Here is a 20,077-nt window from a genome sequence, read left to right on the forward strand (position 1 = left end):
TTTTTTATGAAATTTTAAAATATATTTACCTAATATGTAAAATAATTAGATTTTAAATTTAGGCTCTCAGTATCAATCATTACAAGATTAATTCTATTTGAATGTTCTCGAGCTGATCCTCCTCTACACATATCGTCTTTGCTATCTCCATGCCACCGATCCCATCCGTGAGTATTTTTTTCAAATATGATAATTTTTTTATATAGATTTGAGTGATTTGGCGAGAATTAGTAATATTTTGAGGTTAATTAGAATTTTTTTGGTTCAATTTGAGCGATTTGGCATGAATAGATGACATTTTGAAATGCTATATGTTATAGAAATGCTATATGTTATTTGCATAATTATTATTCGTACTACATTACACATTCTAGACTAAATGAATGAACAATCTATATTGTATATATTAGTATATTTCTATATACTCTAATTAGGATTTATTTAGAATTTTTTTTTTCCTATTGCATCGATTGCTATATAATTGTCTATATTGTACCCTTTTTGACATAGTAATATTTTATTTAGTTATATTAATATTTTTATTATTTATAAATTTTTTTACTTTAGCAGTAACTATCCGCCGCATCGTGCAGGTACCTACACTAGTGTTATATTATATTGGCATCCAGGCTAAGGACAGTTGTGTTAACCTCATCACAACCAACTTGGTCCATTATTTTATTGACCACAAACATGACCCTCAATTAGTTTAGTTTAATTTAATTTAATTTGTCCACCTTAATGCCCCACCAAAACCCACCCCTTTTTATCTTTCAAACAATCTCCTACTTTTCTCCGCTCCTAAGAACACTCTCTTGGGAAAACCCACCTATAAAAATTTAAAACAGATCATTAAATAAAAGCCCAATTGTCCAATTTGCATAACTAAATTTTCCAACACCAAATTGTCCCATGCTTTCGCGCAGCTACTTGTATGCCCAAAAATTATGGTAAATAAAATATACTTTATTTATCTAGAAGTCAATTTTATTATGCTAGTCTTATTACTATTTTATTATTTTAATAATAAAAATTTTAAAAAAGTTTTTGAACTCTAGATGGGATGTAAAATATACGCGAGTGTTATTTCTCTAATAAGCCCAATTGCCCAATTGGTACAAAACCTGCAGGTTTTCACACCCCAAATTGTTTTTTTTTTTTGGTAAAAAATAAGTCATCAAAGACCCACTCCTTTTTTTCCACCAAAACCTCACCATATATAAAACACACCCCTTGGAATTTTCAACTGCAAAATATTCAAACAAACCATAAAATAATCAGCCAAGTTGACCCATTTGAGCTTGCTCAAAACTTTTTATAAATAGATTTTGCAGGCAAAAAAATAATGCTACACATATATATACATCCATTTTTGAATGTTTATATATATTATTATCTTAACATTATATTACTACCGCAGCTCCAACTTTTTTTACACCCATTTTATCATGTATATCTTTTCAATACTAAAAATTCAACAAAAATGATCTTAAATCTTGTAATAAAAAAAGTTGTAAACTATCCATCCCAGCAGCAGGATGTACAAGGAGCATTTTTATTCTCCAACAAACTCTTTTTTAAAGCAATAAATATAATCCCCAGTTGCCCCATTTGCACAAATTAAAGCCCCAGGTCTCCTAACCTGTTCCTGCCCCAACAAAGCCCAACAAAATAAAATTAAAAATAAAAAAATTAAAATTAAAAAGTTCACCAAAAACCCACACCCCTTCCTCCTAATTAGTCCTAAACACATCTCTCTCTCTCTCTCTCTCTCTCTCTCTCTCTCTCTCTCTCTATATATATATAACATAAAACCACCCCTCCACCCACTCCTTCCTCTAATACCCACTTTTACGGAGAGAGAGTAGAGAGAGAGAGAGAGAGAGAAGAGAAAGAAAAGAAAGAAGAGGAAAATGCCTTGCATAGTCCCTACGAAACGACCGTACAGATGCAGCACCAAATGGTGGTGTGGGGTCGGGCGGCGCGGCGCGGCCGCAAAAGGCTGCACGACGCACCAAGTGCCACGGAGGAAGGGTGGCGCGGCAACAAACGACAAGCGCGCGCGGCGGCGGACACGTGCTCGCTCGGCGGGGTGCAAGGCGGGCGGCGCACCGGTGCGCAGGTGTGGTCGGTGTTCGCAAAAATAGAGCACAGAGACATATCGACGCCCCGCAGTCGAGTAAGAAGTCGTTCGTAGCGACAGACCTGCCACGTCATCGGCGGCGGGTCCACGCGGCGCCCGGAGTGCGCGTGTGTCGGGCCCCCGGCGGCGAACGAGACCGGGAGCGGAACTGAACTGGGATTCCAATGAAGAACAGGAGCCGCCACGTGGTCTGAGCTTTCCCGTGTCGTCGCCGACCACCCGCCCTCGCGCAAACATACTCATGTCGTGACCACGCCCTCCACGCCGCCCCTTCGCTTTTCCCGTCGCACTCCGTGGACGGTCGAGGGGCTACCGTCGTCGTCGAGTCCTACGTCGTCGACGTCCCCGCCCGAAACCCGCGAACGACACCCGCCTCTTCGACACCATTCGTCCCCTGCAACCTCCACTCCCTCGCCGCACCGCCGAGAAGCTCACCTCCAACCCTACACCCCCCCACCTCCAAAACCTAATTTCACCCCACCCCCAACCCCTTCTAAGGTAAAAATGTACTCAACCCCCCCCCCCCCCTACACTATTTTTCTCCTTCGAAATAGCCCCCCTCCTTTCCGACTTTTTTTATTATTTATTTTCATATATATATATATATAATTATATTATATAATACGCGTGCTCATCTAATTACTTTCTAATTAATTGTATTATGAGAACTTCGTAAAATTTCCATTTAATTTAATAGCTCCACTGGCTACTGGTGGCTGTTGAAGTTTCGATGATTAATTTTTTATTAAAAATGTTGAGAGAGTACAGTTTTAATTAATTAATGAACCAGAAAAAAAAAAAGAAAAAGAAAAAACAAAAGGGAGAGTCAAGGGAGGTAGTTCACAATGCGGTATAATCGAGGGGTCGCTGTACATATTTGCCTCTTTCTTTGTTTGTTTGTTTCTTTCTTAATATGTTTTCCAACAAACCCCGAGGTGGCGCGGGCCCCACCACGCCCATCCACTTGAAAGGAGAGGACGACGACGACGATGACGACTTCCTCGTTGCGTTACCGCCTCACCCGCATTCAAAGCCGTGGCCTCTTTTTCCTTTCCTTTCCTTTCTTTTTCACTCTTTTTTTTTTGCCCTTTGAATATTTTTTTTTCTTTTCTAGATCGGACAAGCGTGTCGGCCATATATATATATTTTTAATATATATATTTTCAAATAATGACCAATTTACACCACACTCGTAAATATCAAATAATGGTGTATATATGTATCATTTTCATGAGCATGTTAAGTGACATAACCATGTTACCTCCTCAAGTGCATGGTATAAAAACGATATAATATTTTTTTACCTGATAAGTACTCTCTCTTTCCCCCGAAAAATTCTAGATGCTATGAGTATATTGATAACGTGGTGTAACAAATCAATCAAATATCTTCTTTTAGAAATATATATTTTATCTTGATTGTAAAAAAATATTTTTATTGTACTTTTATTTGAAAAGAAAAAATATGATTGATTTGTTATTGATTACGTAGTGTAAATGTGATAGTGTAAATTTTATAATAATAATAATAATATAAAAAAAAACTTTTCTATCAACTTGGTCCTTTAGTCGCTCTATGATGATGGAACCGCGGATTGAAAGTTTTATTTTAAATGGACAAAGTTTGGTTGTTTGTTTGTTTTTTTTGTTTTTTTTTTTAAAGGAAATGGACAAAGTTTGTTGAGCTTTATGTAACAGTAGGTTGTTTTGTACTCTTATGAGCGTTACCTCATACAAAACACTCTCTTATATATCACAAGATAAAAAATGAAAACCTAGGAGCCAAATAGTGCTAATCATATTAATGTCAATGTCTTTTGGTCCAGCTAGAGCTGTTTCGGTGGGCCTTATGTGAAAATGTTGTGAAAGTGTTGTTCGAGGAGACGAGAGATATTATGGGATGATTTTTCCAAAAATATCTCTTCGATAACTAGCTCGTTCTTTACTATGAACTGAAGTTCGAGCTTTTAGAATTCAGAAGCTCATTTTATATTTCGACTAATTATTAATTAAAAGTTTGTTGTGTTTGCGTAGAGGTGGTTGTAAAAGAAAAACTAGCTAAGAGAAATAAGCAATATGTAAGTATTTTGGGGGACACAAAACACAAAATATTAATAAGTTACTAATATTCACAAGTTAACAAGACTTTTAGACCCTTCACTCAACACCTTGTGTGTTACGCAAAGAGAAATAGCTGTAAGGAGAGCTCCTTTTCGAACCCAGAAAAAAAAAAGAAAATAGTAATAATAAATAAATAAATAAATAAAGAACAGTAAGGTTCCATTATTTCATACTTGCTAGCTACTTCCTTGTATTATTTGCTCACGAATAAGGTGCATGCCATGCTTAAACACTATTTATATTTATAAATATATGTACAAACAATATTTATTTGTATTTATATGCTCTCCATTATTAATTGATGGGGAATAAGTGGTTGGAGGTACAATGCATGCAACTTGGCTTTTAACAGGCCCAACTTGGTCCTAAAAGAAAGTGCAACTTGGAACTTGTAGGGGTGTGGGGTCTTCTTTATTTTCAAATTGGTCCTAAGCTTTGTCCTTTTCATTACAATTTGCTCCCACTTTTAATTCTTTTTCTCCTCTATTTATTTATTTTTCTTAATGTACAAGAAATGAGGGGGGTGGCATGCAAGTTGTGCAGCAACTTGTTCCTGAGGGCTTTAAATGATCCTCGTGGTCTCTTTTATTTATAAGTAGAAGGAATCACGCTACCCATGCTCTCTCTCTTTGTTTTTTCCTCATATATATATAGCTTGGGGTCATATTATTTCGTGTTCTTAATTTCCTTTAAATTGACCACACAGTGATCCACCACCATTAGTATTCTAGGCCAATAATTTGAAGCTACAAATATATCTAGTTTTGTCAATAATCAAACATAAATGCGATGCTATGTTATTCGTAGTGGTAAGTGAGAAAATTTTGCGCAATTGTATAATATATTTCTAGGCCAATAATTTGAAGCTACAAATATATATAGTTTTCTCAATAATCGAACTTTAAGCTAAGAAAATATATAAATGCGATGCTATGTTATTCTTAGTGGTAAGTGACGAAATTTTGCGCAATTGTATAATATATTTCTACCGTAAGGCATGAGGTGTGGATGAGCCAAGGTGCGGGTTTGAGTCTTAGTTGTGGCCCTCCGCCGCCCGCGTATTGCTACTTAGTCAGAATTGGAAATTTTACGAAAGAAAAATAAAAATCGTGGTTTGGCAAAACTAGTTTCTTTCTAAATTTCTTTTTTTAAAAGTCCGCATAGCATGATTTTCTGTGTAATTTATTAAGGAGGTTGAGAATCTGAGAGCCTAGTATATGTATCCACAGGAGTGGAGCGAAATGTGACAATTATATACATTTCCTTTTTCTATATTTATGAACAAATTAAGCACATTAGCTAGGCTTCACTAAACAAAGAAATTAGGTGGATAGATAAATAAGTTGAACAGATGAATCAATTATGTGCTTAAAGGGAAAAAGAAAAACAACACTTTATAGCAAATGATTAATCTTGCCGCGGAAGTGTGGAATCAAACTGCATGATCATTGCTTGAAAAGGAAATTAAAGTTATCTTGTATCAAACGAATCTTACTATTTAAAACTAGAAGAATTTCGTATCTATCGAAGAAAGCAAAGGAACTTGGCCATGTTTTTTAAAGTAATTATCTTACTGAGTTACGAACTAACTTCATTTTATGGCACTGTCCGTCCCTAGAGCAAGTGGCAAAAAGTTTGGTGGTCGGTACCTGAAACTCAAGTTCGAATCCTAGTTGATTTACATTTTTAGCTAAGTTTATTTCTAAATGAAATAAATGAAGTAGGTAACGTGCTTCCTATCTCTCTCAAAAAAAAAAACCTCATTTTATGGCCACCTTTTTGTGTTGTGACAAGCAAATTACAGTATTTGTGTCCCATTCAATAGCACCTAAACTTAATTTATATTTTGCATAAATTCCTAGATTAGGTGTCAATTAATGTAATTTGATAGCAGCTGCTAATATAAAACTTGATTTATCTTAGCCTAGTGGTTGAATTTTGGTTTTTACAGCAGACATTCACTACCACATCTTCTGATATCATAATCTCGGAGTGTTATACCTCACCTCTCTTTATATTTTTGTATCATTTATTTCAACTTTATATTTGGTCTTATTAGGAAGTCTTAAGTCGAGACACGACAAATAATTATTTAACATACTTTATTGCTTACTTTAAGGATTTGATATTTGGCGTGGGAGGTCTAAAAGTGAATATATTTTTCAAAAATTATGAACGAAATAGATAGCTTTTTATTTTTCTCTCAAAAAAATAAACTTAATCAAGTACTTAATGTGATACGCTGGTCTTTATTGTCTAGTGCCCTGATTTTATTCACGGGTGAATGCTTTTAACTTTGCTTTAGGGCCTGTTTGTTTCGACGGAAGTGGGGTGGAAGTGAGACAGGGAAAGTGATTTTCGGTGAAAACTAACCACTTCCGCTGTTTGGTTCACCGTAAGTTTATTACGCCCGAAAGTTCAGTTCACCCAAAATAAGGAACTTGACTTCGCCCTCTCATGGGGCGAAGTCAATTTCGGTGAAGTGAAAAAAAGGCAAGAATGGATTAATGTGTTAGGGTTACCTCTTCATTTCATCCAAATATATTCAATTGTGAAAATAATTAAATTTTTTATTTTGATTGTATGTCTAAAATATGATCAAATTTGATTAGGTAAGCTTTAATATATTTTTTGTTTAATTTGTATATTTAGAAAATGATGAAAAATAAATTTGTTAAATGTTAATAATTTTTTAACTTTAGAATTTTATTTGTTGCATTATTATAATTTATATGCAAACAAATAATATAATTTTTTAAAATTTTATTTTATAATTATACATATATATAATTATATACATATATAATTATATTAATTTTTATTTATTATAATTTATTATTCACAATAAGTTATAAAATAGACAATAATATCACTTTGGAGGTAAGTATACCGGGGGTGGAGAGCTACACTTTTTACGTCATCTACTTCCTACCAAACAAACAACAGAACTCGCAGAACTGCACTTCCACAGTTAAAAACAAACAGCAGAAGTTAACTAATTTTCACCCCAACTCCACTTCAACCCAAAGTCCACTTCCACCCCAAGTCTACTTACGTTGAAACGAACATGCCCTTAACGAAGAGAGAGAGAGAGAGAGAGAGAGAGAGAGAGAGTGAGTGAAAGCTCAATATTCTAATTGATACTTGTATCCTAAGCAATTCCCACTGTTCCAGCCAAAGTAACATGGGAAGATGATATCTATTACTAATATTCCCCGTTAGACAAAAATGAAAAAAAGACTAATAAGTGCCTTATCTCTGGGCAACAATTAATTAGTAGAATTCTTAGTACATTAAAACTTTATTTTTAGAAGTTCAAATGTTTATTTTATCTACTAGTAAGTATAAATATTGTAGCTTCTATTTGTCAAATGAAGATATATTTACCAAAATGAGATCAAGCGAGTGTCAAGTTCAATGTGTACATAGCCGTTACAATTATTAGCAAAGGAGAGATAAAAATCTAAAGATTAGGTTATGGTCCATCTCTTTGGATTCTCTACCGCAGACCTAGCTATTTGGTCAAGCAAGGTGCCCACTCAACTATACAAAAAGGACCACCCTACCACTTTCCCTGTTCCACTGAGATATTGGTGCATTTTTTTTTTTTTATTTTTAAAAGATAGGTAGCACGTTATCCGCTTCGCTTATTTAATTTAAAAATAAACTTAGCTGAAAATATGAATCAACTAGGATTCGAACTTGGGACTTCGGGTGCCAACCATCAGGGACGAAGCCAGAATTCAATCACAAGGGAAGCCAAAATATGTACAAATAAAAAGTTTAGCAGATAAATAAAATTTTAACTACTCAAATTTTTAATAAAAAAATTTAGTGATTAGATAATTAATGTTAAAAAATATTAAATTTATTTTTTTAATTTACACTCGCTTAACTTCTAATTATTTTATTTGCATTATTTCATTCAAATAATTTAAGAATTTTACTAAATCTAATAGCAATTTAGTTAGAATTTAATTTTTTTAAATTTTTGTTAATAAAATAATAACAACCAATGACTAATATCTAACAGAGCTATTAAATTTAGCATACTATTTTATTTAGTTAAATAAATTAGCTCATCAAAATAATTGAAAAGTTAAGAATGTATAAATAAAATATTTAAAGTTGAAAGGACTTATTTCAAAATGCACTATAATTAAAAGGTTCTTAATATATTTTCACCTATAAAACACATAAGAAGAGAGAGAGAGCTCTATATTAGCACTAAAAACTTTTTACAAAATAGGCCGATATATTTTAAAAATTAACTAAAAATATATAAACTACCAAAGGACTATAAAGTAAATATTAAAAAGTTGAAGAGGGCCATGGCTCCTTTGGGTCTATATATGGGCTGTCCCTGTGCGTAAGCCTTAGAGTCTTGGCCCACAAGCCAACAATTCTTTTAAAAAAAAATTTACTTTGGTCGCCTAAATTTACAATATTTTAATTTTTTTAATAGCTTACTAGTGGATTGTTCTGTAATTTTAAAAATGTGGGGGGGCCATGGCCATTGTCGGCCCTCACATGGCTCCGTCTCTGCCAACCACTAAGCCCTTTACCACTTGTTCTAGAGATGGTCGATGAAATGGTGCATCTTAAAAGGTCTTTGGTAGTTCCCACATGACAACTTGTTCTTGTTTCGACCATAAGTTCGCATTGTCTCAAAAAGAAGCTAAGAATTTATTATAGCAATGTCTCGAAAATACAGTTGAGAATTTACATAATGTTCGGAGACTTATCATACGCTTGGTTCAGTTTTTAAAACGATTTTTTTACTCTGCAGAGGCAATCCCGCATTTGATAAGCGAAGGGTGTGGCATTTTTTTCTCTCTTCTAAAAGCAAAAAATTCAATCTGAAACTTCTAATTACAGTGCAGATTAAGGCCACAAGATTAGAAAGGATTTTTACGTACGTAGTAGAAGTGATCTTATCAAGCCAAATGAGAAAATACACGACCTTTCTTCTTCTTTTCCCATTTTTTTTTTTGTTTCCAAATTTCTCTCTCCTCCTCCACAATAACTCCAAATCCAACGGAATCTCGGGTACACGGAGTCGAGCTCTGTAGAAAGAGGCAAAACTAAAGCTTATATCTCCACGTACGCGATGCAATATGAGTTATAGTTAAAGACTAAAATATTCAAAGTTCAGGGACCAGGTTGCAATATTGCCCGATACTACGAACCACTCACCGTACATTGGGCCTTTTAAACTTGACACTCGGGGGTGCGTACATTGACTAGACGCAACAGTATAATTCTGAGCCCAGCCCATTGTACCTATTCAAGCCCACTAGTAAATGGGCCTAAAATCAATTGATCCGGCCCAAAGTCAATCGAGCTCGAGGAATTTCCACAGTATTCATAGCCGTTCGTTATTATTTGAAATATTTTTTAACAAATTAATTATAACCATTCGTATGGTATATTCTTTTATTCTTTTTTCGATTCTGCCTGTCAATTATAAAAATTCCTATACGCTTTTATATATAGTATAAATTAATCATAACCGTTTGTTCTTATTTGAGATTTTTTTAATTAAGTGATCATATCCGTTCATAGAAAATATAGGAAATATTTTTTATTCCTTTTTAGATTATTTTATACATAAATAAGAATGTTATTTTTTAACAGATTAATTATAACCATTCGTTCTTATTTGAGATTTTTTTTTTAATTAAATCATATACGTTGGTAGGAAATATAAAGAATGTTTTTTAATTTATTTATAGATTCCGTTTGTTATTGTCGGAATTTCTATACATTTTTTTATATAGTATAGATATATAATAATATATCTACTCTCTTCCTTTCTCTCTGTATATATATATATACAATAATACAACAATCCAAAACAGTTGTTTCAAAGGCGGGTTTGATACGATTCGACCCGCAAAGCCGGTTTTTAAATGGACCGGACCAAATTTTTACTATGGCCGAGGCCCAGGACAAACCTACTGCCCCATCTCGCCGACCCCTTTAAAACTCCTCCCTCGCGGCCGATTCCAAACCCTAGCCTACCTCCCCGCCGTCCTCTTCTTCTCTCGATTCTCCATTCGTTCGTTCCCCTCTTCTCCACGCTGGTAAGCTTAATATCTTGCACGATCTACGATTGCCTCTTCTTCTCTCGATTCTCTACGCAGGTGAGCTTAATATCTTGCACGATCTACGATTGCTACGATTGTTACCTGTTTAAGTGGTTATTTGTAGATTAGATCAGTGTTATTTCCCCCTGTTTTTTTGGAGGTGGCAGCGCGTGATCTACTTGTAGATTATTTCCTTGTTTTGTTTGATCACTAGTTGCATTTTTTTAGTTTGGTAACATGTGAAGTGCCACGAATTGAAGTGCTTAAGTGAGAAGCTCTGGGGCGAAGTAGAAAATTTGTAGTTTTTATAGATTTATATTGCTTTTGCTAGTTATTCAATTGAAAGCAGTTGCCTCGATATCTAATTCTGCGTTTCATCTTGGTTGAACTACATCTAGAATTTGGCATCTGTGATAGAGAGAAGTTCAAGTGGAGATTAGTCAAATTGTTGATCTGTAAACTTTGCACATTGATATGTAGTGGAATGTGATCTGTTGACTATGTCCTTATTAGAGATCTACGAGACCGAAATTCTTGTTTTGATAGTGGTATTTTGTTGATATGTTTGTTGGAGAATAAGTCGTAGTTTTCGTTTATTTATAACTATGTTTTTTTATTTTGTTGACCCTTAACAAACTTACTTTTTCCTATGTATTTTTCCTTAATTTGTTTGTTATTAGGCCTGTCGTGTTTGGTACTTGATGTATGCACTATAATGTGATAATTGTAGGTCTTTTGCTGGCTATTGCAATTTTTATGCTTCTCAGGTGAAATTGTTTTACGTCACACCAGATATATTATGTAATGATAATAAAATGATCTCCTTTTAACATCATGACCTTTTTTTATGTTGCTGTTTGCCTTTTACTTTGGAAATTATTTGAATGTGTTGTTACGGGAAATTTCAAACCTTGTTACTGCAATTTTACCCTGATGAACCGGTCAGTGAACAAAGTTATTCCTCATAATGGTTATTCTTTTTGCAGGAACAAGCTTCGTACTATCTGTTGTTTTTCCCTTGTTTCCTTATTTGTTTACAAGAGATTGTAACTACTTTTTGAATGCAGAATTAACTGGTGAATCAGTCAGAATGTACACCGCAAGTAAGAAAATCCAGAAGGACAAGGGCCTCGAGCCAACAGAGTTTGAGGACACTGTTGCCCAGGTTTGTCTCTCATGTTTAGACTTTTGGTTCCATTTTTATAGTTGGCTTTTAGAGTCTAATTATATAAAATAATATAAATGGCAGGCACTCTTTGATCTGGAGAATGGAAACCAGGAACTAAAGAGCGACCTAAAAGATCTTTACATAAATTCGGCAGTGTAAGTGATGCTCCCAAATGTATTTATGATTCGGTTCTTCTACTTTGTATCCTGAGGATCTTAACTTGTTTATTTGCTTCTTTTTTGGTTGTACACAGTCAAATGGACGTAGCTGGCAATAAGAAGGCTGTAGTTATTCATGTGCCATATAGACTTAGGAAGTCTTTTAGGAAGATTCATGTAAGGCTTGTCAGAGAATTGGAGAAGAAGTTCAGCGGGAAGGTGAGACTAGCTTCCATTCTCAACTTCTATTTTATGGCGCTGCAATTATGAAGAAATATTTGCGACTATACTATGCATGTGTTGCATACTCTTTGTTTACTTCATTCGGTTCCTATCCAGGGAGTGTAGTTTTCCTGTTGAGTTTGTTAATGCTTCTCTTTTTTATGCGTTGAGCGTTTCACCTCTGCAAATGCTTTAAAATTTTATCCTTTACTTTGATTCAAATGTGGAATATGGACCTGATAATCTGGTTGGAACAATATGTCATTGTAAAGATTGTGCATTGTCAATTATTAAAAGCAGCACTACTAATCAGCAGATTTGGGCGGAAACTTGTATAAACGTGTGAAAGTGTAAATACACTATACTGTTTCCACATTTACATGCTAATTCTAACTTGCTAGTTTCTTATGATTTTCACTCTCTTTTCTGTTGTGTTTCTCTCTTTATATGCATATGATCTGAAAAAAGGTCATTTCTCATTTATCATGTATGAAACATTTCTTGCTTGGCATTTTACTTTGTCTAATAGCGGGGTCCTGAATCTCCTAAAACTTGTAGTTTTTCTTGAACCTTTGGCCTTTTATAGGATGTGATTCTCGTTGCAACAAGAAGGATAATGAGGCCGCCCAAGAAAGGCTCTGCTGTTGTGCGGCCTCGCAGTCGTACTCTCACAGCAGTTCATGAGGGCATTTTGGAGGATGTTGTATACCCAGCTGAGATTGTGGGGAAGCGCATCAGATACCGCTTGGATGGTTCAAAGATCATGAAAGTAAGGGTATTTCTTTTTTATATACGTTTTTTCTTCTTAATGATCGAGGGAATCTATGTTCTTTCAGAGATTATCACAACCGTAGGATAAGAACTTAGTCCTTTGCCTTATAAACAAGTTCGTAATTCATTGGTTGTCATCATCGGCAGTTTGATTCCCATCTTCAGTTTGGTAGATCTTACATTTTAGAATCTACCTTTTGATTATTCTGGTCATAATGCAAGGCATCTTTAAATTTGCTAAAAGGTAATATTTGGGTTGCAAAACTCTCATTCATAACTGCCTTTTCCTATGTATTGAATATTTTTAGCCTCAGAATTCTTTGCTCAAGTTACTTATTTGTTATGAATTGCACATCGGATTCCACATCTATGCTGGATTTTCGAGAGCTAAAAATTTGCATGGCAGTAAAACCTGCACTCTTCTCCTTGTGTAGATCTTTTTGGAGCCAAAGGAGCGCAATAACACCGAGTACAAGCTGGAGACTTTCACTGGAGTGTACCGCAAGCTCTGCGGGAAGGACGTCGTATTCGAGTATCCCATCAATGAGAATGCTTAAATATGTGTTTTTTTTTCTTTTTGCTTTTGATTTAGCCGAGTGTTTCAAAATCGTTTCTATGTTGCTCGAAAGTATTTGAATTTTTGTCGATGGTATGATGTTTAAGTGCTATCATCAAATCGTTTTGGGCTCTGAATCAACTTTCATAATTTATTATGTTTATTTAATTTTGAACAACTTCCATTAGTGTGCGAATGACCTGATGTTGGTGCGCAAAAGCATATCTTGTTAACTTTAACAATCGTGCTCTCTTTCAAATGTTGGTCACGTAAGATGCTCGTGCTTGTATGAATTTTGTTATATGCGACTCGGGTACACACAATTTTCTGAAATAGATGCTTGGACGTTAAAAGCTTCTTTTTCACTATTTAGCCTTTATGTATTTTAAATGTAGATGCTTTGAATTCCAAAATTAATTGACTATTCTGAATATTAATTATCGTCATTTCATTTTACCATTCTTACCAATCGTAAATTGAATGTTTTTTTGTTCTGCAACTCCGAGTTCGAGTAGTGGCCGTCTAATTTGTACGATGACCATCTAGCCAAGGTGGCTGGTTCGTGTAGTGACGGTCGAGTCCAAGTGGTTAAAGAATGTGTAAAGCAATATTTTTTTAGTGGGTTTTCCCAATAGAGTTTTAGACAAAGGGTTTTCCCAATAGAGTTTTAGACAAAGCAATATACAAAACTATGGGCAAAACTTTAATAGGGAGCTCCCTAACTTAAGATTAACGCATATCAAGAAATTCACTGTATAATTTTTATACTAAATTTTTTTAAAAAATTAAATTTTGGAAGTGAGTATTATAACTACGGTGCAGATTAAGGCCACAGGATTAGAAAGGATTTTTAAGTTAGAAGTGATCTTATCAAGCCAAATGAGAAAATACACGGCCTTCCTTCTTCTTTTCCCATTTTTTCTTTTGTTTCCAAATTTCTCTCTCCTCCTCCACAATAAAGTGAATAAACTCCAAATCCAACGGAATCTCGGGTACACGGAGTCGAGCTCGTAGAAAGAGGCAAAACTAAAGCTTATCTCCACGCGATGCAATATGAGTTATGGTTTAAAACTAAAATATTCAAAGTTCAGGGACCAGGTTGCAATATTGCCTTAAAGTACGGACCACTCTCCGTACATTGGGCCCTTTAAACCTGACACTCGGGATTGCGTACAATGACCAGACCCAACAGTATAATTCGGAGCCCAGCCCATTATACCTATTCAAATCGGTCCAAGCCTACTAGTAAATGGGCCTAAAATCAATTGATCCGGGCCCAAAGTCAATCGAGCTCGAGGAGATGGTTGGGCTCGCTCCTCTCTCTTCTTCCCCGCTCCCTCCTCCTCTCCCTCTCCGCCCCCTTCGTGAACTCCGCCGCGCTTCTCCATCCCTTTATATACACGTCTCCCCCACTCTCATGCGCGCAATCCCTCTTCCCCCACCGTACCCTACGTTCGCCCCTCGCCTCCCCAGCTCTCATCTCCTCGATCTCGCTCCCATGGCGTCGGCGTCGTTCGCGCTCCTCCCCTCCCCCCCCGCCTCCCCCCGGCCATGTCGCCGCCGCAGCAGCTCGAATCTCGCCGTTTCCGAGGAGCTTATGGAGATCTAGGGTTTCCATGAGCGTCTCCGTCGGATCGGAAGTGTCCGTGTCGCATGATGCGCTCTTCAAGGATTGCAAGCCCACCTGCGCCTTCCTCTTCCCCGGCCAGGTGAGTTGGATCCAAATTCTTCGTCATTTTCTTCCTTTTCTCCGATTTCTTTAGATTGTACGTGCTTAATTCGCACTATCTCTTCTTTTATGCGTGCCATAATTGTCCTGTGGTTGTTCGATTTGTAATTTTTTGCATTTTTTGGCCACCCATTATAGAATTGAACTGGATGAGCTTGGTTTTATAGGCTAGATTCTTGTTGTTATAAGAGCGAATTGTTTTTCTCGTGCTAATTAGCTTAGTAGTGTAGCTAACTGTATTTGGAGCTCTCGGATCAGTGAGGGGAAACATGCGTGCGAGATGTGGGGAGACGTAGACGTATCTTCTATAGCTAATGGATTCTAATTTATAAGTTGCATGCATGGCACCTCATTTTCCCTTCCTTATTTCTATCTATAATTTGATAAATGACTGTGGCTGTCTCCATGGCATAGATTATATTTTCACTTGATTGTGAGGTGTTGGAATTTTATTTTGGAAAGTTTTAAGTATTTCCAAGAAAAGCTAAATTACTGCAAATTTTAGTTAAATGCTTTCTTCTGGATTTAGTGTAAACCTGGTAGAAAAAATGGTGACCAAACCTTAGACTTATCACCTATAATTGTTCGTCATATATGTCAGAGATATCTCTTTCCTTGTGAAAAAATAAATTATTTCACTAATAATGCTTGGCTATGCTACATTAATGAATTTATTGTACTTTTGTGTTGTGAATAATGACTCTCAAATACTTCAGATCCTGTATATGTTTCAGTTTTGGGATGACAATCTAGCAGAAACTAATTAGATTTACATCGTCATGCAGATGCTCTGACATTAACAAATATTAGTTGCTAACTTTCTGTAGAGTGTCATCCATAATAATAATAATTGTATTTTAAAGTGTACATTATATTTTCGCTAAAATTTGTTTTGCATATTAGGGTGCCCAAACTGTCGGAATGGGTGTGGAAGCTCAGAGTGTGCCGGCAGCTGCTGAACTATACAAGAAAGCGAATGACATTCTTGGGTACGTAAAATACATTTTTAGTTTCGTTTCTGAATCTTTAACTTAACGAGAGATCATATCTTCTATAGTCTCTTAATGCATAATGATACAGCCTCTTGAGTTGATTAGAATTCTTGTTTCCTTTTAGATTTGATCTGTTAGATGTTTGCACCAATGGGCCAAAAGAGAAACTTGATTCCACAGTTATAAGCCAGGTAGGCTGATGTAGTATTTCATTGTCTACAATTTAGCTGCTTAATCTAGCTTCTTTACCCATATGATCTGGTACTTGATGTAAAAGAAAAATGATTTTCTATTTTTTCACTTTTGATTTCATAACAAAAGGTGACAGCTACTGCTATTATCTTGTAAGTCCTCATCTACCACAATATCATTTCTGAGAATCACCTCTCCGCTGAAAATGGTGCAATAAGTGCTGCTAGAACATTCTATAGCTAATGGCTTGTCACAAAGATAAGTTGGTAGAATATTTTTTGCGTAGTTTGTAAAAAAAAACTTTGTCACTGTCTGTGGTATTCAACTATAAATTTAATTACCCAACCTGAAAGTATTTAACTACTTTTATCCTGCCACTCTGTGATGAGGGGATAATAATATCATTTTTTGGTCGAAATAAAGTGCAGCCAGCTATATATGTAACCAGCCTTGCTGCAGTTGAGGTTCTTCGTGCACGTGATGGAGGTCAAGAGATAATTGATTCTGTGGATGTCACTTGTGGTCTGAGTTTGGGAGAATATACAGCTCTTGCTTTTGCTGATGCTTTTAGGTATTCCCATTTGAGCCAAAATTTTATATATCTTTTGAGCGCATCTTTCTAGTTGATCATAAAATCGTGCATTTTTTAAAATGTTTGTGCATGTTAACATATGGTTCTTGAAAATGAAGCTTTGAGGATGGTCTCAAGCTTGTAAAGCTAAGAGGAGAAGCCATGCAGGTTAGCAGCTGATAGTACTATGACTAGAAATTCATATGTACATGCTTTAATGTAACCTTTAACAGATGGATCGAGCTTATTATAGCTTCTTTGCAGGATGCTGCAGATGCTGCTGGTAGTGCTATGGTTAGTGTGATTGGACTTGATTCAGAGAAGGTGCAGTTGTTATGTGATGCTGCCAATGAGGAAGTTGACGAGGAAAATAAAGTCCAGATAGCAAACTTCTTATGCCCTGTAACAATCCTGTCCATTACTTTCTCGGTTATCTAGCCTATTCACTACATCTGGACTAAATGTGTAATCTCTGCAGGGTAATTATGCGGTTTCTGGTGGGGTGAAAGGAATTGAAGCGGTTGAAGCAAAGGCAAAGTCATTCAAGGCTCGGATGACGGTTTGTGCTCTTTCAATACTTGTTACCTTTAGTCTTCTGAATATGATGTTCAAACAGCATACCATAACACTGAACTGTGCTTTCCTTATTCTATCCATGCATATGGATTCTGCAAGAAGTTCAAAAGACCTCCTATTGACTTATAAATTGAGATTAGGAAATTGCAACTCAACAGTAGGAAGAAGAAAAAAAAAAGAGAAGAGGAAATGAAGTTATTTTGGCCATAGATTTTGATCAGCTACTGGATGGTCTTTGATCATGTTTTTTCTTTTTTTCTCTCCTACTCTTTTAAATTCCTTATGAACAAAAACACTGTAAGCTAAAATTATTGAACCATGGCCACACCATATATTTTGTCATCAGGTACGGCTTGCGGTGGCGGGTGCTTTCCACACAAGCTTTATGGAGCCAGCAGTCTCAAGATTGGAAGCTGCTTTGGCTTCAACTGAAATTAGAACTCCAAAAATACCCGTGATTTCTAATGTGGATGCGCAAGCTCACTCGGATCCTGATACAATCAAGAAGATTTTGGCTCGTCAGGTATGAGTTTTACACTTAAACACTGTCAATATTGTAGAATGGTCTATAATTACTCATTATAATGACTTTTGTTTGGCTGGGTTCCTTGTGCAATAGGTGACCTCTCCTGTACAGTGGGAATTGACGGTGAAGACACTCTTGGGTAAAGGTCTAAAGAAAAGCTATGAATTGGGACCTGGAAAGGTAAGACATCAGCTGATTAAATTCCCGATCGAATTTATATTTTATTGGAGCTGTGTGCTCATTACACTAGTTTAGACTGCCGATGAAAGAATAGATATACTTAACAAGCGCATCAGCAATTTATTGACATATATTTAGCAGCAAAATCTGGATTTTCATCTTATATCTCAAAATCTGTGCTTAGAGCATCTTTTCTTTTGTATCTGCTATGGAATTCAGATAGCATGGTTATGAATAAGATGATGTTACAGGGATATAAGCAGTAATGTCCTGTACATCTCTTTTTCCGTTTTTCAATGTCCAATACGATATCCTGAATCTGTAATTTCATTTGTTAGAATGAGTAATGCCATTCTTCTGACAATGCAGGTTATAGCCGGAATACTGAAGAGGATGGATAAGGGTGCTGCGATTGAAAATATCGGAGCTTAAGCTTGCTATAAAAAAAGCCCATTCCACTTGCATATTTCTCCATTGATGCAAATTAGACCAAATCGACCTTTAGGGTATTCAATAGTTCGCAAGCGAGAGGGAATCTTTGACTCATGAGTTATGCGCAATAGAGCAAAGTCCGTACAAGATGGTTAAATTAGTCGGTCGCGATTTTATTGTTCTTCCTTTATGTATGTAATTGTTCTAATCACGATTCAGCTTAGAAAACTTGCCTTGTGCACTGCTGTGATATCTCCTGGCTTTTTCAGAAATTTTGTTGGATCATTTAATCTGAACATATGTTGTGTGTTATCTTTTTAGTCAACAATATGAGCTGTTGGATTCAATCTTTGTTTATAGTGAAAGCTTTCATGATCACTATTCTCTTTGACTATGCTTCTCTGCTTCTTTCAAAAAGTTGTTCGAGTAAAGCTGCATAAAGAAGCATTAATAGTGTTTTCGTTAAGGATTGCAAACAGCTTTTAGCTTGCTTTTAGCTGGAGAAAGTGAAAATTTGTGATCTTATTTTATTATTATCAAGTATTCGAAGAGCTACTTCAGGAGTCGGGGCTGTGAACCAAAACATCAACTCCATGTTATCACAAAATTCCTTACTGCGTTTATTTAAGACAGATGCTCCCAGGAAGTATTTATACGCAAAAGTACTTTGACCCCAAAAGTAACTCCATGATGGTAAACAAAACTTAGAAGCGCACATCAAATATATTTAAATTTTCACATTTATTTTCTAACCTATGTTGAAAGTTTGAAGTGTACATTAAATTTAACGTCACCAAAAACTTTCTAAGAAAATAAATCAAAAGTTATAATCCGATTTAAACATATTCTAAGACTTATTTTATTTTTATCATAGCGTGGGAGGTAAGTGATTTCGTAACAACAATACAAATAAGACCGTTAACGAGCCGAAAATGAGAGATCTGGGCTGGTTCATATTTATTCGTTTAGTAAATGAGCCGAGTCGACTAGTTAAAATATACTGAGAAATTCAACTCATGTTCAGCTTGTTTATTAATGGGCCGAATACGAATTGACTCGTGAACAATAAGTTGGATTATTAGCTCTACTACTGGACAAAAAATGAAAAAAATAAAAAAAATTAGAATTTTAACTAATAATTAAAATATATGAAATATAAATTTCTTTATATTTGAGTTGGCCTAAAATTCAAATGGTCGAAACTTATTTTATATATATATATCTACTCCCTCCCCCTCTCTCTCTATATATATATACAACAATCCAAAACATGTGGTTCAAAGTCGGGTTCGATATGATTCGACCCGCAAAGCCACTTTTTAAATGGGCCGGACCAATTTTTACTATGGCCGAGGCCCAGGACAAACCCTAGTGCCCCGTCTCGCCGACCCCTTTAAAACCCGTCCCTCTTTTTTTTGGAGGTGGCAGCGTGTGATCTACTTGTAGATTATTTCCTTGTTTTGTTTGATCACTAGTTGCATTTTTTTAGTTTGGTAACATGAGAAGTTCCACGAATTGAAGTGCTTAAGTGAGAAGCTCTGGAGCGAAGTAGAAAATTTGTAGTTTTTATAGATTTATATTGCTTTTGCTAGTTATTCAATTGAAAGCAGTGGCCTAGTTATCTAATTCTGCGTTTCATCTTGGTTGACCTA

The 20,077-nt window shown here is 35.7% G+C and overlaps 2 protein-coding genes across 3 annotated transcripts; both read left to right on the plus strand.

The window, feature by feature from the left end:
• LOC109723909 (40S ribosomal protein S7) lies at nt 10,192-13,405 on the plus strand. Of its 2 annotated transcripts, none has more exons than XM_020252416.1 (6): nt 10,192-10,349; nt 11,420-11,517; nt 11,602-11,675; nt 11,774-11,897; nt 12,487-12,669; nt 13,106-13,405. In XM_020252416.1, the coding sequence occupies exons 2-6, from the start codon at nt 11,443-11,445 to the stop codon at nt 13,226-13,228; spliced, it is 579 nt and encodes a 192-aa protein (XP_020108005.1). In that variant the 5' UTR covers nt 10,192-10,349; nt 11,420-11,442; the 3' UTR covers nt 13,229-13,405. The 2 variants fall into 2 exon arrangements, with proteins under 2 accessions (XP_020108005.1, XP_020108006.1); XM_020252417.1 differs by having other exon boundaries at nt 10,248-10,409.
• LOC109723908 (malonyl-CoA-acyl carrier protein transacylase, mitochondrial) lies at nt 14,555-18,782 on the plus strand. Its single transcript, XM_020252415.1, has 10 exons — nt 14,555-14,936; nt 15,860-15,945; nt 16,073-16,139; nt 16,569-16,711; nt 16,831-16,879; nt 16,976-17,113; nt 17,190-17,270; nt 17,634-17,810; nt 17,907-17,993; nt 18,363-18,782. Exons 1-10 carry the CDS (start codon nt 14,844-14,846, stop codon nt 18,423-18,425), a joined length of 984 nt encoding a protein of 327 aa, XP_020108004.1. The 5' UTR covers nt 14,555-14,843; the 3' UTR covers nt 18,426-18,782.

The sequence above is a fragment of the Ananas comosus genome, linkage group 18 (assembly GCF_001540865.1).
Source record: "Ananas comosus cultivar F153 linkage group 18, ASM154086v1, whole genome shotgun sequence".
In the NCBI taxonomy this organism is placed as follows: Eukaryota; Viridiplantae; Streptophyta; class Magnoliopsida; order Poales; family Bromeliaceae; genus Ananas; species Ananas comosus.